The sequence below is a fragment of the Frankliniella occidentalis genome, unplaced genomic scaffold (genome assembly GCF_000697945.3).
Source record: "Frankliniella occidentalis isolate FOCC.00 unplaced genomic scaffold, Focc_3.1 Scaffold41, whole genome shotgun sequence".
Lineage (NCBI taxonomy): Eukaryota > Metazoa > Arthropoda > Insecta > Thysanoptera > Thripidae > Frankliniella > Frankliniella occidentalis.
The window spans coordinates 323,927-350,396 of NW_026267171.1; the positions used below are offsets into that span (position 1 = coordinate 323,927).

Below are 26,470 nucleotides of genomic sequence, written 5' to 3' on the forward strand. Positions count from 1 at the left end.
GGGGGGGCAAGGTGGAAGCCGCCGCTCCCTTGCGGAGCCCCGCGCGCCGCGTCCCCGCGCGTCCCCCCGCGCCGGCGGCACCCCCCGCCCGCCAGCCGCCCCATCCCGGAGGGGTCTATGCCCTCCGCCCCTCGGCGCTTGCACCCTCCTCGCTCTCGCGGCAGCCTCGCCCCGCCCGTCTCGTCTGCCCGCCCCGCGGGGTGGACAGACAGGCTGTGGCGGGGCGCGGCGGGGCACGACAGACTCGTCCCGCCAGCGAGTGACCCACCCCAGCCCGGCCCAGCCCAGCCACAGCCTGTGGCGTGGTCTATGGACATTGTCCGGCGAGTCGAGAGGCAGCTCGCCATTAGCACAGGCGCGCCAGCAGCAGCCAGGGGGCAGCGCACTGTCTCGAGCGCCGTGCCACGCCACGCCACGCCACGCCACGGCGCGCCGCACACGGAGCCAGCTCGGCTCACTGCGGAGCGTTGTAAAGCCCGCCACTATATCGCCCATAACCGGCCGTCGCCACTTAAATAACCGCCCCGTCGACGCTTAAACGAGGTTATAAAGGCGACGGCGCAGCGTCACCGAGACGCTCCTCGTGGCACCTCCGAAGCGCCGCGCGGCTCCCTACCTACCTCCGCCTTCCCGATGGCGGTGAACACGGCGGCGCGCCCCGTGGCGAGGCGTGGCAGGGCGATCTATTTACAGTTTAGTACAACACCATCCATTCAGTCGAATGGCAGGCTCCGTTCGGTATTGGCGGCAGCTGTGCCGCCTGCCTTCGCTGTTTAAACAGAACACTGTTGTCGGATCACGAGGAGGAGCGTTGGGGGGTGAGGTTGGGGGAGGGACGCCACTTCCTGCTCCCGAGGTGCGCCCCGCCGTGCCTCCCTCGGCCTGGCACTGACCTGCCCCACGTGACCCCGCGCCGCCCCCGCGCGCTGCACCCTGCAACCCCAGCCCCGCACGCGTTGCACCAGGCTGCGATCCGATAAGTCGATAATAGGGGACCTATCGCAACACATCGCCATGAATGCACGGCCCAGCCAAGGCCGCAAAGCAACTGCAACACGGTACCGACACATTATCATTGAAATGCAACAGCGTCATCGGCGAACAAACCAAGTTACAACACACTCGAGATTTGCATGTCATCGTGTGTCTTGCACAAGTACTTGAAATTTGCCCCAAGAAGATCTCATCAGATTGAGCATAAATAAAGAAAGAAAATACAGACAGGGCAACTTAGGAAAATTCGAGACGTAGTCAAAACCTATGATAACAATGGCCAAACAAAGTAGAAGCTCTCCATAAAGGAGGTTTGCTATAGATTGTGGAACATCCAGAAAAGTTCCAGCTGTGGGTGCACAATGCTGTACTTTCAACGCAATTATGAAACAAAGCAAACTACAAAGACAGTGGCATCAGCAAGCAAGGCTATCTTTGGCAAGATAACTAACAGACTGTTACATGTAACGCCATTGATCCTGTTGACAATCAGCCCGTATGGACATTGTCCACACAAGTTACATAAGGTGTGACAGTCTCATGCTTGCTGCTAGAAATTGAATTTAGGTAACATCCACTATTCTACCCAGGATTTCGACATACATGCATCAAAAAAGGGCCAAAATAAAAATAAGGCTATTGAGGCTAACAGCCATAAAGAAGGTCATTCCAAATTAATTCAAAGGGATCAAAGAAAACTCAATAAAATGTATCCCATGCAAGATGTCGTACAACAATACGAGACAATCATAGACCTAAACTAAGTAACAGCCATCTAAAGAGCAATGACATCAAAACAAACAAAGAATTCGCAAGAGAGAGGTTATGAGGTACCAAAACAATAACACGTAGCAGACGATACCTGCGCCTATCCTCCGTGACAACCCCAACCCTACGTTGGCAACCGAGGTCCTGGCCCTGGAATACTAGCAACTCTACTAGTTACGGCCGTCACTACGAGAAACTGGCCGTGAACCAGGGCGCCCTGGCAGGGGCTGCGTCGGCCGCGAGGCAGCCATATTTACATTGTGCGCAGTGACGACTCTAACCTCGGCGACGTCCATACAGGCCGTGTCACCCCTACGCGCACCCCGTGTGTACTCACCGTTCAAGGACCAGATGTTGGTGGGCAGGGAGTGGGCCGCGTAGACCCGTCCTAGGCTGAGGCTGTCCAGGGCCAGCCCCACTCCGTGCTCCTCGTGCGAGTGCGACAGCGAGCTGCTGTCCGACTCGGCCGACTCGGAGATGTCGTAGACGCCGACCCCCATGCCGTGGTGGTGCCCGTGGTGCGCCAGCCCGCTGGCCAGGCCGTGGATGAGGTCGTGGGACATGTTGTTGGCGTGCGGCCCGGCATGGGGCCCGTCCAGGGTGGGCACACTGGACAGCGACCGGGCGCGCTCCCGCTGCCTGTCCGTGTGCACCCGCAGGAAGCTCAGCCCCGCGCCGCCCACCGCGCCCGCGTGCGCCGCGGCCACCACCTCCGAGCTGCTGCTCGCCGAGAAGGTGCGGGTCCTGGGGCTGGGGCCGTGCCCATGACCCCCCATGGGACCCCCGGGACCCGCGCCGTGGCCGACCCCGTCGCCATTGGCCGTACTCGCCTTGGCACCCATCGGGCCTGGGAACACCTAGGAGGCCAGGGTCAGTCAACTCGGCCCAGTCTTGAGCTTGCCTTGACGTCCTACTCGATGGGCTGGTTGCGGCACGACGAGGGCGCCGCGCTCGCGAGGCATCACGACGTGATCACGACAAGCTGCGCTAGCTGAGCTCTTCACAACACCAGCAGCATCCGCGGACACCAACACAATCAGCCGCCATATTGCGACGGGCGCAACTAGCGCGCCCCCTCCCGGCCACGGCGGGGAAGCACTGGCGACGGCGCTGCCAACCACCGCCAACAACCGGACTCCGACGTTTAAAGAGGGACAGACTATAGTCATAGATCGCTGATTCCGACTTTCCCAAGAACGGCAATAATGTAAGCCGGTGCTCAGACTTGAAGGGATTTGCGGCTGTCATGGCCTCCCCAGTGAGGGGGTCCTAACGAAGCACGATGGCAACACTCCCCAGGGGCACGAGTCGGTACGAGTTCCGCGCGCGAGTTTAAATGGAACACTGGCAGAAAATCATTCAACGCCGAAAACTAAACGTTACCGAACCCTGCGGGAAGCACATCAAGTTAGATATTGTAAGGGGCCATTCGAATAAAAGAACAAATTTCATTTTAGGCAAAGTATCCAGACATCGATGCAGCGTGACCACAATGTGGTCCATAAGGTGGTGCGGACAACGGAAAACTTTTCCCACTCTTTTACACGTAATTTGACGTTGTTGCCGCAAAGCAGGGCTCGGCTAGGGATGAACAGCTCGGCAGCAAACGCGTCTAGTGTGGCTGCTGCCGTGTTATTAGATTCCCCCCCTCCTTTTCCGCCTCCCAGACGAACGACTGGGGGCATCTCCCCCAGCCTCATAAGCGGCACCTAGGCGCTTAATTAACTTGGTGCGGCCCTAAATTCGCTCGGGGGTGGAAGCAGGTAGCCGGGGGGGGGGGGGGCAAGGGTTTGGCAAATGAAGGGTGTGGCAAGAGGTCGTGACACCCGCGTACCTTGAAGCTCAGCCTTGCGCAACGGCAGAGCGACGCGCCCCCTGCCCCCTCCCCATTTCCCTCGATGGCAAAAAGTCCGCGTGGCGAGACACACACCACACACCTCTCCCCCCGTGGACCGGACCCACCCCTGCCCTTTGCACCTCACCTGTCCAAAGGGGTGGGGGGCGCAACACCGCGCGCAACGCAGCAGTACAGCACGAGCCACAAGCGTCCAGATCAATTCCGAGGCACGGTCAGGGTGGCGGCTGAGGGCACGTGCGAGGCACACGGGCGCTCAGCTCGCGGCTGAACGCGTCACACGCCAAGCACTTGCAAGGGATGGTCGAGGGCCTTCATTCCAATAACGTATGACATTGTTCAAAAAAATCACCATTTACTTAAAATAATAATAAAAATCACAGCTGGATCATAAAATTATGACGATCTGTACATAAATCTTTCTGACTTAGGCATGAGTAAATTCCTTTCAAACTAAGGGAGGTTACAATTATGCCCGTGAATGAAAAATACATATTGAAGAAAATTCTGTTTGAGTCAGCTCTACATAGTTAATACGGTTTCTCACAATGAATAGAAAAATATTGCTTCATATTTCAGCATTAGCTATGACATTGATGGGAACTCAATCTAAGCACCATAATCAGCTAAAACTGATATGTAATATTTTGTTCTAAATCTGAAACAAAAATTAAAACCATGAATAACAACAAAATAGATGTTATTACAGTGTTTCATAGCAGGACCAGTGTCCCATTTAACAGATTAAAGTATACCAGAGAATGGTACCATGAAATACATTAAACAAAAAATTATGATAGGAAAGTTATTATGCATAAAATACTACATATTCTAGTCAGTCCACAGCCTTTCTTTAAGCATTTTATCATAAATCATCTCATATAAATAAACATCTGCTTAAAATTGTCATAAGGCATAAATTGTTCTCAAGCTTTTTAGAAATCTATTCACAAATCCCCTTGAAATCAAACTGGCATAGGGTTGAAATAAACATTAAATACCCCACGGAATTTAGAAAGAATGGTAAACAAGGTACCCAAACTTAACATTGTGCATAGCTACTAGATAACAAAAATATTCACAAATCCCGATATTAACAAAAAAGACAGGCTGAAGTGCTATGAGTTGAATGAGTTTGAAAAACAAATGCGTCTTCTCATAGCTTAAATGACACCATGCTGAAAAGTATATGTACGAAATGTTGAAGAACACTGCATGCCAAGTTTGACAAATGAGGGTCAAATTTTGTCCATTAACTTAGTGGAATTTAATTATATTCTGGTAATAAATGCCAATTCTGTTATGGTCAATTTGAGCATTAGCAAATACTTCGTTGAACTTCCAAGCTTATGCTCACAATATTTTGCATGAGTGCAAACTAGTTTGAGCTTGGAGTAACAAAGTAATTTGAAACAAAAAATTTCGCTCTATAAAAACAACAACACTAACCCAGGTATTTGGAGACCTAAGGTTTCAAAATTAAGTGAAGTTTGAAAGTAATTAGGGTATTAAAACGCTAAGGGCAGCTTACTCATCACAACATCTCAGGAATGAATTAGATATTGAAGCAAAAATGGCAACAAATTCACAACAAGATAGTAGTTTTCATAATTTTTTAGTAACTGTTTATAGTCGACTATTTGAATCAAATTTAGTTTTTGAACAGGTAAGGAGAAATTGGTTGGATGTACACAGACTAGCACCAAAGAAAACTGTGTGGTTTCCTATGAACCATTGCAGTCAAAGGAATAGACAAAGTAAAGTTGGTAACTAGATATCAAAGATACAAAGTATTAAAATATTTGACTTAAATTTTCATGACAGCCCTAGCACTGAAGTAAAGCTGTCCATATCGGTCTTATCTCTAGGAACCTGTCCTCTAGTATGATACACTACTTTACAATGTAGCAAGAATCCGTGTAAATCCAACACAAACAGTCATGATTGTTTGGCCAACACCCCAAAAGAGGGCATAGAGAGGCGCCATCTGTAAACTTGAAGCACGGTAAACAAAAGCGATTGCAGCACTGCTTATGACGCCAGATGTCAGAGGACCAAATACACCCATAATTAGAATCATAACAGGAAAAAACCTACAAAAGAAAGAAAAAAAAACATTAAAGAATTGCCAAAACAAAAAGTTCAGAACCTTAGAGGGTAAGGACAAAGTTTCAAGAATTAATTTACTGGTACTTACTTCCCAAACCTGTGTTTATGAAGTGTGGCAAATGAAATAGCTGCAGCAATCACATGAACAAATATAGAGGAAAATAGTGCCCATAGAAATACTTGATACCACATTTCTGTAAAATAAAACATAATAAGCGTAACTAGAACACACGGATGCACCCAGGGTGTGAGTTATTCATACCTGCAAAAGTATTCAGGGGATCTGTTGGTGTGAGACTGAACACATTTGCCAATGTGTCCAGTTCAGATGTGTGGAAATCTTGATAGTTGTACGACATGATGACAATGCTGGTTGATTTCTTCTGGTTGATAAAAAAAATCAAAACCACGTACACAGGCTATTTCCAACTTTCTTAGTGGATGTAAACCAATCCATTTTCATTTGTGTCACTTCTCCTGAAAGCAAGCATATAAGAATCTATCAAGAATCAATGTAATCTTGTGTACATACAGACACATTCAAAATTTGACTCGTGTGAGGGAATGGCATGGAAACATCAATTGCTTTGCAAAAAATGTAAAGTAGTTTACTACCGAACAAAAAATGTGGTAAATTGTTTAAAATTCCGAGACATCAAGCACACATAAGACAAAAGTTTGGTTAAGTTTGCTGGTTTAAACAAACCACTAAAATATTGTGAATGGTATACCTACGATGACTAACCTTTTATCTGAAGCACTCCATTGCTAAAATCCATTAAATAAAATGATAGACGCAATGTTCCTACGTAAGTAGTAATGCTCTCAATTGTCAACTATTTTTGTTGAAAATAGATCATGTTGTACCTGCTACAGCAGAAAGCAGACAACACCACACCCCTCCCCCCTTCCCCTTCCCCTCTATTCCCGTCATTTGTTTACCAGGCTGCCCACCGAACAAAATACTGCTAAAAGATTTTAAAAATAGCTTGATTATTTGACCGTTTCAAATAATTTCTCTCGTACCTTTATTCTATTTTGATTGATCTCGACCAACAGTTTCGCTCGTGAAAGCGTTCCCTAACAAACAACTCCAACCAAACTCCCTACGCAGACTCCCCAGTCCCAGTACATCTAGCACATCACAGAAAGCTGCAGTGCAAGTGCAGAAGAAAGACCTAGAGAGCCGGCGTTAGTATTTTTGGTTCCTGACATCTCGTGTTTTATTCTCTTGAACCTTGTGTGACTTTATTCCAAATTTCGATTCTCCTTGTTTTATTTCATTGGCGGACAATCAGCTGGTAATAAATTGCGATTTCTGAAAAACTAAAGGTTTTTTGAACTGTAAAGAGACAAATGTTTTTTTGTTTTTGTTTCACTGAATCTGAAGGCTGGCTCTTTATTATTCATACATTTTTTTTTAGAATTTCGAACTTAGTTTCATTTTACTCCCACCATTAAGTCATATGACTCTTTTTGGATGATATGAATACATACATGCATTCATGTTCATGTTACACCTAACCATATTCTCTCTGGTCCACCTGTAATGTATTGTTTTAAGTGACAATTTTCAAGAACATATTGGCAAACCAGTTTCTTACTGTAGAATCAATTTCTGTCTTTCAGCTACAATGGATGTACGAGACCTCCCATCTGATAGTGACTCGAGTGATGAAGATTTCGTGCCCGATGGTAGGTTACTTGCCTGCTTTCATTGTTTCCCTTTCCCTCAGATATTTATCTTGTTTCGGAGTCAGAGTTCTTGTCATTTGGTTTTGTTGGTTCGGTTTTCTTCAAAAAAATTGTTATTAATTTTGTTTTTGGTTGATTACAGGTGCTGACAGTGATTTGCCCTCTGAGGAAGAATCTGGACCAGAGGATGCTGACCTAGAGGCTGGAGCAGGGAGTGGTGATGAAGATTCTAAACCAAAGGGACGGAAACGAGCGGCAAAAGGCAAAGGAGGAAATAAAAAGTTTGTTGTTTCATTAAAGCACTTGAGACCAGAAAATTGATTAAAAATCAGATTAGCATATGCATATATGACTTGCCTAAATACAACTTTTTATACAGGAAACGCACAAAGAAAAATAGTGTGAAAGATGTAGTAGATGAGGTTCAGGCTGAAGAAGAGAAAGCATTGGCCGCTGAAGAAGAAAAATTAACTGTAGAACAAGAAAAGAAGAAGGCAGATTCCTTGTGGGCAGGTACTGTATTACATTCTGTTATTACCTGTGGTCAACACTTCAGAAAAATCCAGTAGCACATTTTTATTTTCAGACTTTATGAAAGATGTGGGTGGACCTGTCTCAAAGAAAACATCTGCCCCTTCAACATCAAAAACCGTTAACACTTCAACAGCAGCCTTGACTTCACAAGTGTCTAAACCAGTCGCCACAGAGAAAGAGAACAAAGTTGAAAAGAAAGTGACAATAACCCAAATATTTGAGTTTGCTGGGGAAGAAGTAAAGTAGGTATATTTTTCTTTGCTCTCTTAAATTTAATTAATTATTTTCCTTATTGTTGTGTGTTTTCCTTGTGGTTTCAGGGTAACCAAAGAAGTTCCTGTGGATTCCCCAGAGGCAAGGCTCTCTCAACCCAACACAAGTGGTCCCAGTCGAGGGGGTGGTGCACGAAGAGGCGGTGGTTTATCTGCAGTTCTCAGTCAAATTGGTAAAAAGTCAAAGATTAGCACTTTAGAGAAGTCAAAGCTAGACTGGGAGAGGTACAAAAGTGATGAAGGCTTAAATGAAGAAATCCAAACCCACAATCGTGGAAAAGATGGGTATGTTTGCTTTTTGTGTTTACCTGGCTATGCTGACATAAGATCTAGTGTTCTGAAGACATGCTTGTTTCAGGTTTTTGGAGAAACAGGACTTTTTGCAGCGCACTGATCTACGGCAATTTGAAATTGAAAAGCAGCTTAGAGCCAATCGCCGCAGTAATAGATAAAATGTTCTCCTTTTGTCAAACTTATTCATATTGGTCTGAGATAATAAAATGTGACTCAATATGCATTTGCTTGACATCTTACTGGTAATCACCACTGAGATTCTTGACTGTCTGTCAACTGCCCTATATTGTTGTGCAGTTGACATACAGGCAGCATCATTTTAATTTATAAGTATTCTGTAATATCATGACCAAGGCTCTCCACCATACATTGAGGATTAGTCTGTGTCTCTCTCTCCATTCCTGTGTGAATTGTCAATAATGCATATGTTAACAATCCATTTCTCCTCATAAATAAAAAGATATGACATTATGCAACCTCAATTTATTTAGGTAGCACTTAACATTATGTACAAACAATGTTCTTCACTGATAAAAAAATAATCTACAGGATGTACTGATGATCACAGATTTTATCTACATGGATTTCAGGTCAACTGAACATAAGCAATAAAAGAAGTATGAGTATCAGTACTATCAAATGAGACATTAACACAATAACAATTCATCGGGAAAATATTTACAGTCTTAAATGGAACTCCTAAGAGTTTAACCCAACAGTGCACTTAACATAATGATGCAAGTCCTGGATGCACTTATCAAAATTGAACAGGAACTAATGTCAAAATGGGTCAAAAATGAATTCAATAATTGTCAATTAACAGAAACAGCTATCAGTAAGGCATGTTACCAAATGGGTTTCCATAACCTTTCCTTATCCTTCTTGCCCTCTGTCCTCTGGGAGGGAAACCCCGAGGATCCATCATCATCCCTCTGCCCATTGGTCCCATTGGCCCTAATGGCATCATAGGCATACCTCTCCCACGAGGTGGTCCATCACCCATTGCTGCAAAAGATTTCTGATATCAATAAGGAGAAACTGATGAGTTCAGTAATTTAAAGTAGAGGCCCATCTTTTGCCCAATTGTTCACAATAATAAAGCCTGTTACTTACAACGAGGGGATGTAGAGCCAGGCTCACTCCAAACAATAGGGGTGGGCCTTTGGTTGCCTCGGCCCCTCCTAAAGGACCCCGGTCTGCTGTGGGATCTTCTGGCAGTGCCCGATCCTCTGCCGTGCGGGCTTCCCTGAGAGCCGTGGGGACTTCCTTGGGGACTGCTGGCTGCAGGCTCACTTGCCTCCGCTTCCCGTCCTTCTTCCATCTCTAGGTCCAGAGCCTGCTGAGACTGAGAGGGCTGAGGTGGTTTCGAGCCTTCTGAACTCACACCTGCAAATTAAGTCGTTGATTAGTTGGCAATACACAGTGAAGATCTGGAGAGTAAATTTAATACACCTTACCATCTGTACTTTCTTCTTCAAGGTCTAGTACCATGACTTCTTCAGGCTCATCAGCCTGCCCTCCCATTAATTCACCACCATCACCCTCTGCTTCTCTTTGATCAGTTTCTAGTTCAAGATCTGAGGAAACAATGAATTAAAATTAAAAATACAGACTGTTTTCTTGACAGTTTTTTTTATACTAGAGTTCTAGAGCAAAAAGGCAAAAAAGTAGATACACCCCATTCTTCTATTTACATGGAAGACTTACCAAGCAATTCTCGCTGGCTTGGAGCCTCTCCTTCCACTTGCTGGTGTTCAGCCAAAGAAACAGAGATGGAAGGTGCAGAGCTGGGTCCTGCTAAACTTCCACTTGCTTCCACATTATCACCTGAGCTTTGTCCCACCTCATTAGCCAACTCACTGGCTGCTAGATCTCCTACATTGAAAAAAATTATAATGGTCAATTAAGATATTTTAAATTAGTATCTGCAGAGGAATATACACAGTCATAACTGACAAACCTTGAGGAGAAACTTGAAGAGGGGTTGTAGGAACACTTCGCCCTGTGCTAGGATCCTCTAGTTGGGATAGGTCAACTCTAGTATCATCCATTCCTTCACAAACAACTTGAGCAACACCTTTAAAAAAAAGGAGATGAGAAAGGCTATTAGATTAGATTTAAAATTGGATTCATCATTGCTATGATTAGAGCAAAGCGGGGCAAGAATCAGTCACAATAGTAAAGCTAGAGTTTTCTAATTAAACTACATCACAGGACATACCAGGCGTGTAGTTCACACCGTGTACATTCTGTAGTTATGCTGTACCGCATGCACGAGTGCGAGTGGGTTGCCTACTCACACTGGGCCATAAGCAGCCACTGGCAACGCTGGGTGGGGTAGGCATCCACTGGCAAGCGTGCATGCAGTTCAGTAAAGTTAAAAAGTTCACATCATAAACCAACCACCTATGATACTACTTCATATTTTAAAATTTAGAAAACCAGTCAGCAACAAAGCAAATTGAAAAAATTTGTCACTTGGACTGGCTGAAGTAATGTAAATAAATGCAGATGGTTTCATGTAAGAATTAATCACAAAAGCATTTAAGTAGTAGTCTCACAATAAATCAGAACTATAGCAAAAATTTATCTTGATTCATGCATGTTAGCTAGAAACAACTCATGAGCGTCATATATTTAAGACTGAATTTAGCATGTTTAACAAAAGAGTGGGTTAAAAATTGGAGCAAGGATGAAAGAAGCGAGAGCTGCACACCATGTGTGGTGAAAATAGCAGTCTCTGACCTGTATGACTCGGGGGAGTGGGGGCTTCCGAGAACGTGAAGTGGCGGACAGACATTGCTCGGTATGCGTCAGAATAACCCTCAGCACGTCTTGTGCCAAAGAGGGTTGGGGTGCATGGCACTAAAAAAACAACAAATGAAGATTGAAAGAAGCATGTGCTGATCCTCACCACCACTAAAGTCAGTCACACGCAAACAAAAACAAAAAAGAGAGAAAAAAAAAGCTAGAACATCCTTAATTGTTAACACTAATGCAAGCACAACACCACATTGACTCCAGAACTTTCTATTAATCTATTAACAGTCTGGAACACATTATTCAGGAGAAAGGTAAGCTCTTCTGCATTACTACATATATTGTAAATTGGATAGATCGTCAGTACTTACCAGCTCTTACGGCTGGGGGATTGGCATCAGAAAAAGTGAATCGACCAGCAGAAGGAACCTGAGGAGAGCTGACTGCCTCACCAAAACCATCTCTCCGCCCAGGGACAAACAAAGTGGGTGTGCTGGGGACTATGCAGTCATCACCACCATCCTCATAGCCCTGATATGGAATGAAAACCATCAGTGATTAGAAAATTCATCATAGTACAGGCATCAAAAGTAACATAACATCAACGAGACTTACCAATACTAGCTGTTGCCTGTTCAGAGGAGGAACTGTCCTACTTCTGGCGCCAAACCCCAAAGACACTGGAGTGCCTTGGCTAGACACATGGTTGTTGCCGCTCCCGCTCCCACTAGGACCCCCATGGCTGCTGTTGCTGCTGCTGCTGTTTCCATTGTCACTTTGATTGGTCGCACCACTCGAGGTGGCTTCAGACGAGGACTGCTGCTGATCCTGCTGCAACGGCTGCTGCTGGGGCTGTTGAGGCTGCTGTGGCTGAGCTTGCTGTTGCTGCAGGGGGGATACGTGGGTGGCCGTAACGGCCTGCATTTGCTCTCCTGAGGCGGAGGAGCCAACATGTTGCGTTGCGTCGGCAGGGCCACCGCTGCTACTGCTGCTGCTGCCGGGCTGGTTTGGGACCTCATTGCTGTCCTCGATGAACACCACTTCGTTGTCCTGTTCCCCGCCATTGTCGTCATCTATGTCAGGACCCTCGACATCGTCGTAGTTGGCCATGACCAAATCGCGCTCGGGGTCGGGGTCGTAGCTCTCAATCTCATAACCTTCCTCGTTTTCGTCGTCCTCGTCGGGCTGGAACTCTGGGCCATCGTCGGGTTCCTCATCATCGTCGTCTTCAGGACCCTCGTCCTCATCGTCCTCTTCCTCCGAAGTCACCACGATGATGTCGTCCTCCTGGTCGCGCTGGGAAGACGTGGGGACTTGGTACTCCACGTCGAGGCTGCCACATTCCGAGCTCTCGGCGGGAGCTTGGAAAGAGTCCCCACCCACGGGCCCGAGGCGAGAGCGCTTGAGCTGAGGAGCCGACTTCATCCCTTCGGCGTGCCCAGCCCGGCTCGTGGAACTGTCGTCAGCCTCGCGGTCGCGAGGTCGCTTGATCCCCGACTGAGATGTGGTGACCGTGTTGGAGCTGCTAGCCTGCTGGCTGCTAGCCACTATCACGGACTGCTCGTGCTGTGCCCCCGGAGCAGCGAGTGCCCCAGCCTGCGGCTGCTGAGACGGCCCAGCGCCCGACGCGGGAGGGACCTGCTGCTGAGGCGGCTGAGCTTGCTGCGGCGGTTGAGCTTGCTGCTGAGTCGGCGGGTGAATTTGCGGCTGTTGGGGCTGCTGCTGGGCTTGCTGTTGCTGTTCTACCCGTTCACGGGGAAGTACCATAGCCACAGCCTGCTGCGGCTGTTGCTGTTGCTGTTGTTGCTGTTGCGGCTGCTGCTGTTGAGGCTGCTGCTGTTGAGGCTGAGAAGCCTGCGCCTGGCCCAACACCTGCTGAGCAGCCTGCGGCTGTGCCTGGCCCACAACTTGCTGGGGTGGAGCTGGCTGCTGTTGAGCCAGGTGGGGATGCGGCTGTGACTGAGGTGGAAGAACCTGATGCGGCTGTGCTAACTGTGACAGCTGGGCCATCTGTGCCTGAGGCTCTCTGGGCTGCTGAGGAGTCTGTTGTTGCGTCTGCTGGGGTGGCTGTTGAGACTGCTGGACTTGCTGCTGAGGTTGTTGCTGGGATTGTTGCTGAGTTTGCTGAAGTGAAGATTGGTGCTGCTGGGCTTGCTGAACTGATGTACCAGGTTGTCTTTCAGCAACTTCCACTTCCATATCCTAGATAGTCAAAAATAGGGCAAATTTTTTTTATTGAAGTGACACAAAGGGAGGGAAAAAAATAGTCATTATGATTGAGATTATTGGATTAGCATTTTTTCACCTGTGTTGACTCTGCTGAAGCTTCTTCTGTCCTGCTAGTAGAGGGGCCAACAGTAGCTTGTTGGGTTGGAGGGACAGCAACTTGTCGAATCGGTCCAACTGAGGCTGGAGAGGCTGATGAAGTCGCAGGCATGTAATCTGATGAAGTTATTGCATCCATTCCACTGCCGCTTGCCCCATTTGAGGTGCTAGGAGTACTGCTACTGCTAGATCCCGTGCCACTGCTGTTTCCAGTCGTGTGAACTGCTTGCTGCTGTGACTGTTGCTGAGTTTGTGACTGAGGCTGAGTAGGTTGTTGCTGCTGAGCTGTCTGGGGCTGCTGTTGGGATGGAGCTTGTTGATGGTGAAGAGGCATCATCAACACTGCAGAGGTGCCACTGAAAAACAAACCACATAATCAATAACAAATGCCAAGGGTTTTTTTTTATATGTTTTTTTTTTTTTTTTTTTTTTAATTTACCTGGGCTGTAAAGTGCAAGGTTGAACTGCAGCCATTCGGGACTGAGACATAGGTCTTATACTTGCTAGAGGAGTCTCATTTCCTGCTCGCCAAGGTGGTACAGTCACTGATTGTTGTGTCTAAAAAATTGAGACAATGCAGATAATTTGAGATAATTTAAGATAACGATTTCAAGGTATGCAATATACCAAATGTAAACAAGAACAAATTAAACTACACAAACCTGCTGCTTTCCACTAGAGGAAGAAGGTCCAGCCATTGGCTTAATGTTAGCTGTGGGAGGATCTGAAGCTCCCTTGTCAATATGGCCAGATGATGTAGAGGGTTTACTGGACCCTTGAGCGCGACTGTCTAGCATACGTTGCAGATGATTCAGCCTTGCATTAAGATTTTCAATCTCTCTGCTACGTTCTGCAAGGGCATCAGCCTTTTCTTTTTCTAGTCGAGAAATGCGGCCTTCATACTGGGACTTCAACACAGTTAATCTAGCTTCACTCTCATCTCTTCCTGATGTCAATTGTTTTTCTAAGTTTGTTTTGGCCTCTGAAAGCATAACAATTCGATTGCGAGCATTTTTCAAAACAGTCTTGGCTCTTTCTTCAGCAGTTCTAAATTGCTCAACCTCACGACGTAGGGTACCAGCCTCAGTCTGAGATGAAGTCACCTGCCCTGAAAGCTCGCGAACCCGTTCAGTGTGAGAAGTTTCTACATCACGTAACTTCTGCTCAGCTTCACGCCTGCCTTCCTCACGAAGTTGTTCTTTTATTTCATCAGTCAGCATTCCAGCTGCTGCCTGATTTTCATGTTGAGTACGTTGGGCTTCCCACTGAACTCTCTCTTCATCAGTGCTCTTCTTCAATTCTTCAAATTGAGCCTTGTATTTTTTAGCAATCTTCCTAATTTGCTGCTCTCTTGTTTCTCGAGCAGCAATATCAGCATTCAATTTACTAGTTTCTTCAGTGGCTTTGGTTAGATTGGTTTTGTGTTCTTGCAATTCTGCTTCCAATGAGCCGATACGGGCACGCACACTATTCAATTCTTCAAGTGTCTTCCTAGAGCTCTCTGAATTCCTCTTAAATTCTGCCTCAAGAGCATTGTGCCTTTGTGTCAAAAGTTGTAACTGTTCATCAAGCTTTGACTTTTCTAATCTCAGCAGTTTCAGCTCTTCTTGAGTCTTGATATGAGCATCCTTTTCCACAGAAAGTTGTTTGGCAAGAGATTCACGTTCATTCTGAAGACGTTTCCAATCCTCAGGGCTATTTTTGTTGGCACGTTCTATCAACTGATTAGTCCTCTGCCTCCACTTTGTTAATTCAGTCTTCAGAGTGGTATTTTCAGCACGCAGAGTTTCAATTTGAATGCTGAGTTGGCTATGCCTATCTTTCAAAGGGTCCAACTCTTGCTCTAAGCTTCTTATCCTGGTCACGAATTCCTGTTCCTTCTCTCTTAAGGCATCTCTTTCCTCTCTCAAAACCCGATTGCTGTCAGTAATTGCATTTAGAGTTTCCACCTTGCGCAGGAGTTCTTGATGACGGTTAGAAGTAACTGTTTCACATTGTTCTCGCTGTTTCATCTGCTCCAGTTCCTCACGAGCTTCGCGTGCTTGTTTCTCCAAAATATCATGTTCTGCCTTCAAACGACTGTTCTCTGTACTAATAACTTCCATGCGAGTGACAGCCAATTCTTTCTCTCGACGGAGGAACTTCACAACTTGCAACAGCTGCTCTGGACCATGGAAATCTTCCCCTTCTGAGAAAGAGGTGTTGGGTGTTCCAGTACCTGACAAAGAAGTCCCAGAGCTCTTACTAGGAGATCCCACTTGAGCCTGCAACACAATAAGCTGAGTGCCAAGTGCTTCAATTTGCTCATGCAGAAGTGTATTTTGCTTCTCAAGCTCACAAAGACGATCTTGTTGTTCTTTCATCTGAGACTTCATCATTTTCTCACGGTCTTCATACATAGAACGACCTAACCTTAGAGCTTCTTCAGCACTACGCCGACCCTCTCGAAGTTCTGAATTTTGAGCTTTTTCAGATGAAAGCTCTTCCTTGAGGCGGGACATTATCTGAATGTCATTGGAATGCAGTGTGACTTCTCGTGCATACTTTTCCTCAGATTCCTGTTGCGCTTTGACTGCTGATTCAAGCTCCAATCTAACAGCATCCAGTTCTGCTCTGACAGCGTCACCTGATTCTGAAGCTTGGTGAAGGAGATTGTTAGCTTCTTTACACTGCACTTCAAGTTCTTGGACTTTAAGTTGAAGATCAGATGAAGTTTGATTTCCTACCGATTTCAATCGAGACAGTTCAGACTGAAGACGGGCCAGTTCAGAATTTGAGCTTTCTTGCAGTTGCTGTGCATCAGCCAACTTTTTCTCAAATTCAGACTTGACTCCTTCATGCATCTTGACAAACTCTCTGAGTTGCTGTTCTGAACTGCCAGCAATTTCAGTGTACTGTTGCAAGTGTTTGCGTGAGTCCTCAAGTTGTTGTTTGAGAGACCTGGCTTCTCCTTCACTGGCCATGAGTTTGCTTTCAAGTTCACGGACCCGACTACTGAGCTGTTCATCATTCCTTTGAACAACAACTGGTGGTGTCCTAGAGGCTTCACGTAATTTAGTTTCCAAGATTTCAGCACTTGACTGTCTCTTTTTGAGTTCTTCACGTACAATATTCAGTTCTTGACGAGCTTCTTGAGCCAATTTCCTCTCTTCTTCCTCACGAGCCACTGCTGCAGCAGTTTGTCTTTCTAAATGTCTTGACAGTTCCTTGAAATTTTCTTGTTCTTCTTGTAAACGACGACGTAAAGCTGTACATTCGCGATTACAATCCTCTAATTTTTGTTCTACCTTAAGTCTTCCTTCAGACTCAGTGCGCTCAAGAGTCATTTTGATTGACTCCAAGTTAGCAAGTAGCATGGTCTGGCTTGTGCCCTCACGGGCTCGAGCCTCTTTCTCTCGCCGAAGTCTTCCTTCAGAGTCTTTTAAAAGGGAACATTCTTCTCTCAAATTGCTCAGTTCAACTTCCGCCCGAGAAAGCTTAGCCTGAGCACTCAATGACTCCTGCATCAACGACTTCAGAGACATTTCATGCTTGGCTATTGTTTCACTGTAAGTTTTGCACTTGGTTTCTAGCGCAGTAATTTGAGCTTTCTGGCCTGAGACATTTGCTAAGAGAGCTTTGAATCTTTCAGCCTGGAATTCTGCCTGAGTGGTGAGCTTACAATTTTCAGTGGTAAGATCTCTCACTTTACTCATCATGTTGTCTATTTGATCATTGAGCATATCCTCATTAGTACGTCTCTCTTTGCGGTATTCTTCATACTCTGTGCGTAATTCATGCAACTGCTTCTCAGTGACAGAAAGACGTTTGGCAGTTTCTTCAAGTGCTTTTTCTTTGGATGCCAAAACACTTGGGTCAACACCAGTATGAGCAGGTTTAGCAGGTGAGGGATGGCGTATTGAATCTGGTCTTTGAAGAGGAACTTGTTCAGTGGATTCTCCTTTAACAGATTTCTGATACATTTCCTTGTAAAGATCTCTCTGGCGAACTATTTGATCAACCATAGCAGATTGCTGATTAAGGTTGTCTCGTGTAGCTGTCAGTTCAGATTTTAGACTGTTAATGCGGTCTTGAAGAGAGGAGACATCCATTTGAGGTTGATTTGTTTCCATTTCCTCATGTTTACTACTCAGCTCACGAACCAAGGCCAACAGCTTCTTGTTGTTATCTTGCAAGTCTTCAATATCACGGAATGTAACCAGTTTCTTGGAAATTACATCACTGGCGCCAAAGGAGCCATTGAATGAAGAATTGGCATCATCAAGAGAAATCACACCACCCCTAGCTTCCTCCACTGTTTTCACCAAGTAGCACACCTGCCGGGATAGGTCAGAAATCTCCTTCCTCATGCGTTCATTCTCTCGTGCATGGTGACCAGACAGTTTCTTAGCCTCCCGGGCTTCTTCCCTCAAGACTCTACTTTCTTCAACTAGCTGGTCATTCTGCTTACAAAGAGATGCAATACTCTCAACAGCATTTTCATAGTTTTCCCTCTGTTTCTTCAGTATAGGAGCCTTTTCTTCCAATTCTTGCACAATAGTGCTTATGTAGAGATTAGCCTTGCGGTTCTCCTCTCTCTGCAAAGTCAGTTCTTCATACACAGCAACATATTGAGTGTAAATCTGAGTGAGTGAGAGGCCTGATTTAATAAGTTTACTAGCAGCAGCAGCAGCAGGTGACATGCCCTCAATGGCCTTCTCCATTGTATCTAAATTAACAAAACAATAAAAATATTAAAAAAAAGAAAAACAACAGATTACATTTTAGTGAGCAAGACTAGGTTTCAAAAGAGGAATAAATTACCTTGTTTAGTCACTTTGATAAGTTCATTGGCATTTTTCAGTTCCTCTTTAAGAGCAGCAATGCATTTATTTTTTTTGTCTAGAGTCTCATTAACTTTCTGTTCCTTTTCCTCAAACTCTGCTTTCAGATCTGAATACTGTTTGTTGGAATCTTCAAGCAATCGCTGAAGGCTACGAATAGCATCTGTCAGTTCTTGGCTCTTAGAATTAGCGTCTTCCATCATACCTGTAAAATACTAATGATATTAGACAAACCATTGGAGAGTAAAACACATCAGTACGGAAAGGAAGGGGAAGTTGGACCTTACGTTTGTATAAGTCAGCAAGCTTGGCTTTGGCTTGGAGTTCTTGTTGGTAGTTGTCAGCCATGGTAGCTTCACTATCTCTCTGAGCCATGAGTTTGGCCCCAAGAGCTTCAATTCTTTCAACGAGCTTACTGTTAGCTTCAGTCAGTTGCTTGTCCTTCTCCATTAAAATACGAAGCTGAAATAATGTACAGAATGGTAAGCTTCAAGTTGCTAATAAATAATCTAATGAAATGAAACCACAAGGCTCACCTCTTCAGTCTTTGATTCAAGCTGACTTTGGAATGACACATCAGCAGCAGCCTGATTGCGGCGTAAAATTGATAATTCTCCATTTATTTCGTTGAGATCTGCAGTTAAAGAAGCAATTTTCTTTTTCATGAACTCACGTTCTTGTTCAAAGCTCTTTTCTCTGGAACAAGAGAGGTAATTTATTATGAGGAAAGCCCTCCAAATACCACACCACACAAGCCAATTCAAATAAGAGTAAAATCCGGTAAAAACTAATAAGTATGCACTATGAAGTAATTTACCTGAAATCGAGGGCTATGCGTTTACTCTCCACTTCCTCAGCATTGGCAACAGCCTCACATTTAGAGTTAATAGCAGCTGACAGCTCAGCAGAGAGGATCTTGATATCTTTCTGAAGTCTCTCCAATTCCATGTCCCGTCTTTCAACCATTCGGGTGAGTGTGTCCCTCTCATCAACTGCCTCATTTCTTTGTCTCCGCAAATCATTGTTTTCGGACTCATAGCTGACAATAAAATTTAAGAATTGAAAAACAAGGTAATGGGTCATGTTTTGTTGGACAATGTCAAGCCCCACTTACTTTTTAACTGTTTCTTGTAAAGTTGATAGTTCTGCTTTTACTTCTTCCACTTTTGCTTGGAAGATCTTGAGTTCAGAATCAGTATTGTATAAACTAGTTTTGGTGTTTTCTAATTCTATTTGACACTCCTGCAACTCTTTGCCAAGTGTTTGCGTTTTCTCTTCTGTAAAACAAGATTCAGAGTGAATTTCAACTTAAAATGGTATTGTTGGTTGAATGACCAAAAGTTTAACGGGATTTGAATTTGAGTTTATCACTTAGACATCACTAGTCAAAATAATAAGGAAATATAAAAGCCAAAATCAGCAAAAGCAGCAAATGAACCAAATAATTCGAAATCGGCAAGACAACCAAAATATATGCAAAAGAAGAAACCAAGCTACAGGCTACCCTGGGCAAAGCGGGAAGAGGTAACCAAGACATGGTTGTAGAATTTAAAAGAAGGCCTAATGTCTGGATAGTTGAAAAGGGCACTAAGATGTAGTCATCACAATAAAGCCTCTTTGAATAAAGTTCAATTAAACTGTGAATGAGAGACAACTCTCATGATAAGTCAAATAAAGAGGTTAGGGTGGCCTACACATTCAGAGGGGTATAGGCCGACTAAGATAGATGCGAGTAGAAAAGAAAGATAGTTCGCAAAGAGGGGGGACGGTGGTGCTATTTAGCATGGGAACTTTAAAACGACATTCAAAATAGACGAAGAAAAGGGTGGTAGAAAACAGACTCCACAGTGGTGTAAGCACTTTACCATGGTTAGTCCGGGATGACTCAAAGAGTGCTTTCGATGTAAGAAATTCTTCCAGTTTTTCCTCAAAATGAGTGGTGAGTTTCGAACGCACATCTTCAGGAATCAAATTGTACTCTTCTGTGTTCAGAACGTTGAGCAAAACTTCAGAAGAGCCGCCTGACGCCATGGCTTCATAATAAACTGAACTGAAGTATCCGCAGTATCTGATTTCAAATGTTTTGGAAATCCTGCTGATTCTTGGAGGGAGGGCACGAGGGAGGGAGTGGGGAGAGCGGAGAGAGAGAAGATGGCTACTTCCGGTGAGGCTCGAGAGTTTACTCCGGCTTTATTGGCGCGTTTTAAGCGTGTTTGCTTCTATTTGTGATTCGGTCGTCGACAATTATTTTAATTAAACATTTTATGTAGCATGAAAAAATATTAAAATTGCTCACTATTCGATTTCCGATTGAAGTTCCTGAAGAAACGCTGGCCGATGGTGCCGGAACCGATGCTTACATCCATTGCTCCTTTTGCGCGCCACTCCAAACACCGTCGTCGTCGTGGTTCAAGCAGCTGGCCGTTGAGAGTGGAAGTGGTCTGACTCGATACATACGATTCGTAGTGTTCAAAAACTAGATTTTCAAAATCAGAATATGGGTGATCAAGTCGTGGCTCACAACGGGGAACTTGGATCCGAGTACGAAGACGATGACCAGCCTTTTTATCAGAATGTGGAGATTCTTCAGGAGCACGGCATTGTAAGTTAGGTCGCTGGGTGGCGTGTCCTAACCCGAACATGAGTCCGCTCCAACCCCAGTGAGATTTTTCTTAACAATATTGTTTTAACATAAGTTTTTACGTTGTATTGGCGACACAAAAGCGAAAGTGCGCCTGGCGGCATTTTGACAGACGATGGTTTGTGGTTTTGATGTCGACTGTTGAAAAGCCGTTGATTTTAGTCCTACTTTCGAATCGCTAATGACGTAAAAACCGATGTCGAAACGATATCGTCGATTAAATTTCTCACTGGGATGAAAGGCACCTAAACTGCCCCAGAAGCGCCACTGCATTAAATGCGCTTCAATGCGCATTTAAATGCACATTAAAGGTCACACATTGGTGACGCATTAAATGCACGTAATGCGCACTAAATGCGCATTAAATGCTGTAATGCGCATTTCATGCGTCACCAAGGTGTGACCTTTTATGTGCATTTTAATGCGCATTGAAGCGCATTGAATGCGTTTGGCGCTACTGGGGTGTCGTTAATTCTCTGCCGTGCACCCCTTTCCTAACTTATCAAACCTTTTAGAATGTCGCCGACATCAAGAAGCTCAAAGCAGCAGGGATCTGCACCATCAAGGGCATCCAGATGACTACACGGCGACGCCTGGCCGCCATCAAGGGATTCTCCGAGGCTAAGGTGGACAAGATCAAAGAGGCGTGTGCCAAAATTGACCAGCATAGCTTCATGACGGCGCTGCAAGTCTCGGACAAGCGGAGAGAGGTTTTTAAAATCACCACAGGCAGCAAGGAATTCGAGTAAGTCTAACAGGACTTCCTTCGCCTGAGTCTGGAAACTTTGTGGTTAGCAAAAGCCCAGTGTTGCATTAGCGATTTTGTTTCTACATGTTTGCGTTCATGGACATTTGTCCAGTTATGCCGAAATGTGTGCGCCCCATGCACTCCGACCCATTTTGTCCCACAGCAAGCTCCTCGGCGGCGGCATGGAGTCCATGGCCATCACCGAGGCGTTCGGCGAGTTCCGCACGGGCAAGACTCAGCTGTCGCACACCCTGTGCGTCACGGCGCAGATGCCCGGCGTCAACTACAGCGGCGGCAAGGTCATCTTCCTCGACACGGAGCACACCTTGTATCCTTTTCCGCGCGCCCGGCCGTTTGTTTCTGTTCTGTCCTCGCTACAAACCCTGTGTTGCCCTTACATCAGCTCGCTCCAGCCGCCCCGACCGCCTCCGCACCATCGCCGAGCGCTTCGGGCTGGACGCTACGGCCGTGCTGGACAACGTTCTGTACGCGCGCGCCTACACCAGCGAGCACCAGACCGAGCTCCTCGACATGGTGGCCGCCAAGTTCCACGAGGAGGGCGGGGTCTTCAAACTGCTGGTGTGTGTGTGCACGCGCGGGTGGGGTAGGGAGGGGGTGACGAACGTCTAACTTCTTGACACCTGACACCGTAGTATTCGCATCAAATATTGTCTTGCCATGCTCCCCACTATGCTGAGCGCTGTGCTCTCTCCCGGCGCGCTGGCAGGTCGTGGACTCGGTGATGGCGCTGTTCCGCGTCGACTTCAGCGGCCGTGGCGAGCTCGCCGACCGGCAGCAGCGGCTGGCGCAGTTCATGTCCCGCCTGCAGAAGGTGTCCGAGGAGTACAACGTGGCCGTGTTCATCACCAACCAGATGACGGCCGACCCGGGCGCCACCATGAGCTTCCAGGCCGACCCCAAGAAGCCCATCGGCGGCAACATCCTGGCGCACGCGTCCACCACCCGCATCTCCCTGAGGAAGGGCCGCGGCGAGACGCGCATCGCCAAGATCTACGACAGGTGGGTGGAGAGTAGGGGAGTGATGGGGGAGGGCCTGTGCCCGCTGCTGCTGGACCGCTGTGCCCTTGTATAACCGACACAGCACTCGGCTTGGCCGCCGGCCCTGGCAGATATGTGTCGCCGCATGCCGCCCTGCTGCTGTGTCCCCTGGAGCGAAATTGTGATGTGTCACTAGCTACTACCCTGCGCCTGTAACCGCGGTTCAAATTCTAATGTCGGACCTTGTTTTCTTTCCCAGCCCTGACATGCCGGAAAGTGAAGCCACTTTTGCAATTACTGGCGGTGGAATTGATGATGCCAAAGACTAGAATGGACTCTTAACTTGTTAGTGACAGCAAAGATATTTATTTTAACCTGATGTTTTAACTGTGATTCGTATGACTATTTTAATATGAATTTAAAATTTGATACTTTTAACTCTGTGATTAGCTTTAAAGCGTATCTTTTACTACACATGAATTTTGGTTACTGGCTAATAAACATCTGTTGACAAACAGAAGAATTTGTATTCTTCCCCATTTTTATTTTTTGGTTCTTTGTGTTCGAAGGGATTACCGGTACCTCTTTCAATAACACAAAATTTACCCTGAATAATTTATTTTCTACAAGAAATCTTAAGAGTAAATGGCAGCATTGAGAAAAAAACATGCATTGGCCCAGGAAATCTCTCTGATTTTTTTTTCAAACTACATACCTTTTCTAGATCAACAAGAAACATTAAGTCTCAAAAGATGTTAAACAATTTTCAAACATAACAGAGGAGCTATGGAACATAAACATGAGAAAATACATATATGGACATTAAGACATTCGGCTATGGGGCAGTCGGGCTGGACTCCCCTATAAATTGAGCTGGATTTATTATCGTTTCTTTGTCCACGGTGGTCGTTCAGAGAACAGTCTCGAACTCGGGCGGCGTGGGGGCGCCGGCCGCCTCGTGTCGCAGGGCGTAGGCGGCGGCGCTGTTGAGGTGGTGGTGCGTGGGCTGCCCTGGGGACGGGGCCGCGGGGCAGCCTCGCGAGTGGCTCGCGGGCTGGGTGGGCACGCCGCCCACGCCAGCGCACCGCCTGCTGCGAGGGAAAGCGGACCAGGTGAGTTGCGCGAGAGTCGATGACGAACCAGTCAATCGCCCCACATATGGCCTTCACGTACCTGGCGGGCAGCCGGACCGGGGAGCCGTCCGGAGACCAGCGGGGCCCGTGCACCACGCTGGCCCTGCTGCACACCGTGGCCACGCTGGCCGTGCTGAAGGCCCTCATCTGCGGGACGACGCTCTGGACGACGCCCTGGAAGCCGCGCTGCTGCTGGGCGCCGCGCAGCATGCGCTCCAGCTTGTCGGCGCGGGCGCGCGCGTCGGCGAGGGCGGCCTGGAGGTGCTTGTGCGCCGCGGTGCAGCGCTCCGGGTCGTGCGGCTGCGCGCGCAGCCCGTGCAGCTGGTTCTGCTCGTGGGCGCCCAGGGGGCCGGCCAGCAGCAGCCGGCGGGCGGGTGCCATCCGCGGGGGCTCGCCCATCAGCGACCGGCCCAGGCTCTGCAGAGGGTAGACAGGGTCACGAGGGGCACTTCACCACAAATGCTCGCCAGTTCGTCTCTGGTCGTGCCAGTGCAGCGTACCGTGCTGAAGAGCGCGCAGCAGCTCGCCATGTACATCCCCACCCTGCTGGGCGGCGGCGGCGGCGGCTCTGGTCCCGGGGCGCCCGACGGCTTGCGCAGGTCCTGCCTCCGGTTGAGGTCCACCAGCTGGGCGCGCAGCACCCGCCGCCGGTCCTCGGGGTGCACCTGGTGCGGCAGCTGGTGGTGCGGGCTGCCCCGGCCGTCCTGCAACACCAAAGGGTCGTTTGTGGGGGAGGCCGTGTGCGCATGGTGAACCGCCGCCCGCACGCTTGCGCCTCACAGCAGGGCCCCTGCACAGCGCGGCATAGGCTCACCCGCACGACAAGCGTGTGCGGCGGGCTCGCCAGCCCACCCGGCGCCCCGCCCCGCTCCCGCGCCAGCCCCCGCCACTCACCAGGCCGAGGCGCCGCTGTCTCTTGAGCGCGTACTTGAGGTACACGTTCTCGCCGAACAGGAGCACGCCCGAGAAGGCCATGCCGAGCAGCAGCAGGAGGAAGGTGCTGAAGAACTGCTCCAAGGCGAGCGGGTCCGAGCGGCTCTGCTTCTCCTTGCCCGCGGGGTTGTTGCAGGAGCCCGTGAACCAGTAGCGACGGAGGCGCTCCAGGTCACCTGCGGGGATGAGAGGGAGATTCCAGTGAGCATTAACCTTTGGCCTCTCGCGCGCGCCGCATCTCGAAGTGAGGTCAACATAAATGCGCACCGTTCTCGCGGTACTCCATGAGCAGGCGGTTGATGAGCGGGCGGTACTTGGAGTGCCGTGGGAAGCCCACGCCGTAGCCCGTCATGGCAAACCACGAGCCCACCGTGACGAGCACGCAGTCCGCGTCCTGGCCCGCCAGGTAGTCCAGCACCGTGGCGTCGTACAGGAAGGCGTCCAGGGACCTGCGGCAGCGAGTGTTTCCAGAGGGTGACTGACTGCGCCCACCACGACCATACGATGTCCTCGACGCCGGCGGCCGACCGGACCTACCCGTCCTTGACGGCGCGCACGCCGTCCGCCACCGAGCTGCGGTTGTACTGCCGCATGTAGCCGTGCATCTGGGGGAAGTTCCGGCGCAGCACCGCGTCCGTGTTGCCGTGGGGGATGGTGCCGAACCGGAAGGGTGGCTTGAGCGAATAGGGGTTGTTGAGCTGCAAAAAAGCACAGAGATTGATTGATTGGTTGGTTGATTGATTGATTGATTTAGTTTATTGGTCAACATTAAAGGGATTAGGGAGTCCCGCTACAAATGTAGACCTGGTTACAAATGTAGACCTGAGAGAGGGCGCACGAGGTCAGCACAGCACGCCGCGTCAGAGAAAGCGAGAGAGAATGTTCATAAGGGCGGGTAGGGTGCAAAAGGTGGGGTTGGAGCAGGTGGTAAGACCCGCATCCTTTGCGGGAAAAGAACAAGGAGAGTGTCTCAAGAGTAAACCCCCGCCCTCCCCCGTCGGCCGCAACACGCGGGCGTCAGTAAAGAACAACAAAGTGGCTGCTATAACTGCGCTGCAGGCCGCGGAGTCCCGGCTCGAGTCCCTCCCACACCACTCGCACCCACTCGCACCCTGTGAGCCGCGGAGAGGGTCGTCACGTGGGAGACGAAAGGAAAAAGGTACAGTAGCTACTTCGAAAGGCTGAGCGGGCGCTAGTAACTCACAACACTTCACGCAGCATCCTTTGTTATTTATGAAGCAAATCAAGAATGGCGGCGCGTAGAAAATTTAGAAGGGTCGAGTAAAGGTAGACTACACCATTGCCAAAAAGAAAAGACAACACACGGAAATGTGTTTCGGTTCATTTACAGTATTATTAAACGCCTATAAGTTATTTTCGAGTACATGTTTCACTGTGTGGGAAATATGTCGCAGTGTGTGAGGTGCGGGCACGCAGTAGGGATTAGAACCCTCCCCCCCCCCTCAACTTACACCCAGCACTTCGCTACGCGACGCACGCTGTTGGGCGCGGCGGCGCGCGGGGCTGGGGGTGGGGTGGGGGGAGAAAGCGACTCTCATCAAACAACTGATCACTGCGAGAGGCACGC

General features: G+C 47.8%; 6 protein-coding genes across 10 annotated transcripts in view; 2 read left to right on the top strand and 4 right to left on the bottom strand.

Annotated features, from left to right (window-relative positions):
* LOC113203399 (E3 ubiquitin-protein ligase ZNRF1) overlaps window positions 1-2,834 on the bottom strand; it is a 9,154-nt gene extending 6,320 nt beyond the window's left edge. The window contains exon 1 of the mRNA XM_026418057.2: window positions 2,099-2,834. Coding sequence (XP_026273842.1) covers window positions 2,099-2,603 — 505 coding nt within the window. The 5' untranslated portion in view covers window positions 2,604-2,834. The remainder of the gene's footprint in view (window positions 1-2,098) is intronic.
* Window positions 2,835-3,951: 1,117 nt separating this feature from the next.
* Window positions 3,952-6,639, bottom strand: LOC113203549 (transmembrane protein 170A). The gene is made up of 4 exons (XM_026418305.2): window positions 6,471-6,639; window positions 5,988-6,202; window positions 5,814-5,919; window positions 3,952-5,709 (listed from the first exon to the last, which is right to left on the bottom strand). The coding sequence occupies exons 2-4, from the start codon at window positions 6,082-6,084 to the stop codon at window positions 5,514-5,516; spliced, it is 399 nt and encodes a 132-aa protein (XP_026274090.1). The 5' UTR covers window positions 6,085-6,202; window positions 6,471-6,639; the 3' UTR covers window positions 3,952-5,513.
* A 44-nt stretch (window positions 6,640-6,683) lies between these two features.
* LOC113203547 (craniofacial development protein 1) lies at window positions 6,684-8,991 on the top strand. 4 transcript variants are annotated; one of them, XM_026418304.2, is made up of 8 exons: window positions 6,877-7,026; window positions 7,150-7,271; window positions 7,355-7,420; window positions 7,563-7,701; window positions 7,800-7,933; window positions 8,007-8,196; window positions 8,275-8,511; window positions 8,585-8,991. In XM_026418304.2, the coding sequence occupies exons 3-8, from the start codon at window positions 7,360-7,362 to the stop codon at window positions 8,676-8,678; spliced, it is 855 nt and encodes a 284-aa protein (XP_026274089.1). In that variant the 5' UTR covers window positions 6,877-7,026; window positions 7,150-7,271; window positions 7,355-7,359; the 3' UTR covers window positions 8,679-8,991. The 4 variants fall into 4 exon arrangements, with proteins under 4 accessions (XP_026274087.1, XP_026274088.1, XP_026274089.1 ...); XM_026418302.2 differs by lacking the exon at window positions 7,150-7,271 and having other exon boundaries at window positions 6,684-6,916; XM_026418303.2 differs by lacking the exon at window positions 7,150-7,271 and having other exon boundaries at window positions 6,865-7,026.
* Window positions 8,989-20,529, bottom strand: LOC113203546 (nucleoprotein TPR). 2 transcript variants are annotated; one of them, XM_026418300.2, is made up of 17 exons: window positions 20,294-20,529; window positions 19,543-19,705; window positions 19,246-19,467; window positions 18,965-19,124; window positions 18,716-18,890; window positions 18,409-18,633; window positions 14,268-18,313; window positions 14,045-14,163; window positions 13,586-13,961; window positions 11,896-13,482; window positions 11,652-11,811; window positions 11,266-11,385; window positions 10,481-10,597; window positions 10,228-10,395; window positions 9,978-10,097; window positions 9,634-9,906; window positions 8,989-9,525 (listed from the first exon to the last, which is right to left on the bottom strand). In XM_026418300.2, exons 1-17 carry the CDS (start codon window positions 20,457-20,459, stop codon window positions 9,353-9,355), a joined length of 8,370 nt encoding a protein of 2,789 aa, XP_026274085.1. In that variant the 5' UTR covers window positions 20,460-20,529; the 3' UTR covers window positions 8,989-9,352. The 2 variants fall into 2 exon arrangements, with proteins under 2 accessions (XP_026274085.1, XP_026274086.1); XM_026418301.2 differs by lacking the exon at window positions 11,266-11,385.
* A 197-nt stretch (window positions 20,530-20,726) lies between these two features.
* LOC113203477 (meiotic recombination protein DMC1/LIM15 homolog) lies at window positions 20,727-23,339 on the top strand. The gene is made up of 6 exons (XM_026418190.2): window positions 20,727-21,030; window positions 21,585-21,814; window positions 21,981-22,145; window positions 22,231-22,396; window positions 22,545-22,837; window positions 23,076-23,339. The coding sequence occupies exons 1-6, from the start codon at window positions 20,926-20,928 to the stop codon at window positions 23,143-23,145; spliced, it is 1,029 nt and encodes a 342-aa protein (XP_026273975.1). The 5' UTR covers window positions 20,727-20,925; the 3' UTR covers window positions 23,146-23,339.
* A 78-nt stretch (window positions 23,340-23,417) lies between these two features.
* The window catches only part of LOC113203600 (uncharacterized), an 18,617-nt gene continuing 15,564 nt past the window's right edge, over window positions 23,418-26,470 (bottom strand). Inside the window, exons 5-10 of the mRNA XM_052266588.1 lie at window positions 25,420-25,580; window positions 25,150-25,331; window positions 24,844-25,058; window positions 24,450-24,653; window positions 23,990-24,366; window positions 23,418-23,907 (exon numbers count right to left, since the gene is read on the bottom strand). Of these exons, the coding sequence (XP_052122548.1) occupies window positions 23,727-23,907; window positions 23,990-24,366; window positions 24,450-24,653; window positions 24,844-25,058; window positions 25,150-25,331; window positions 25,420-25,580 (1,320 nt within the window). The 3' untranslated portion in view covers window positions 23,418-23,726. The remainder of the gene's footprint in view (window positions 23,908-23,989; window positions 24,367-24,449; window positions 24,654-24,843; window positions 25,059-25,149; window positions 25,332-25,419; window positions 25,581-26,470) is intronic.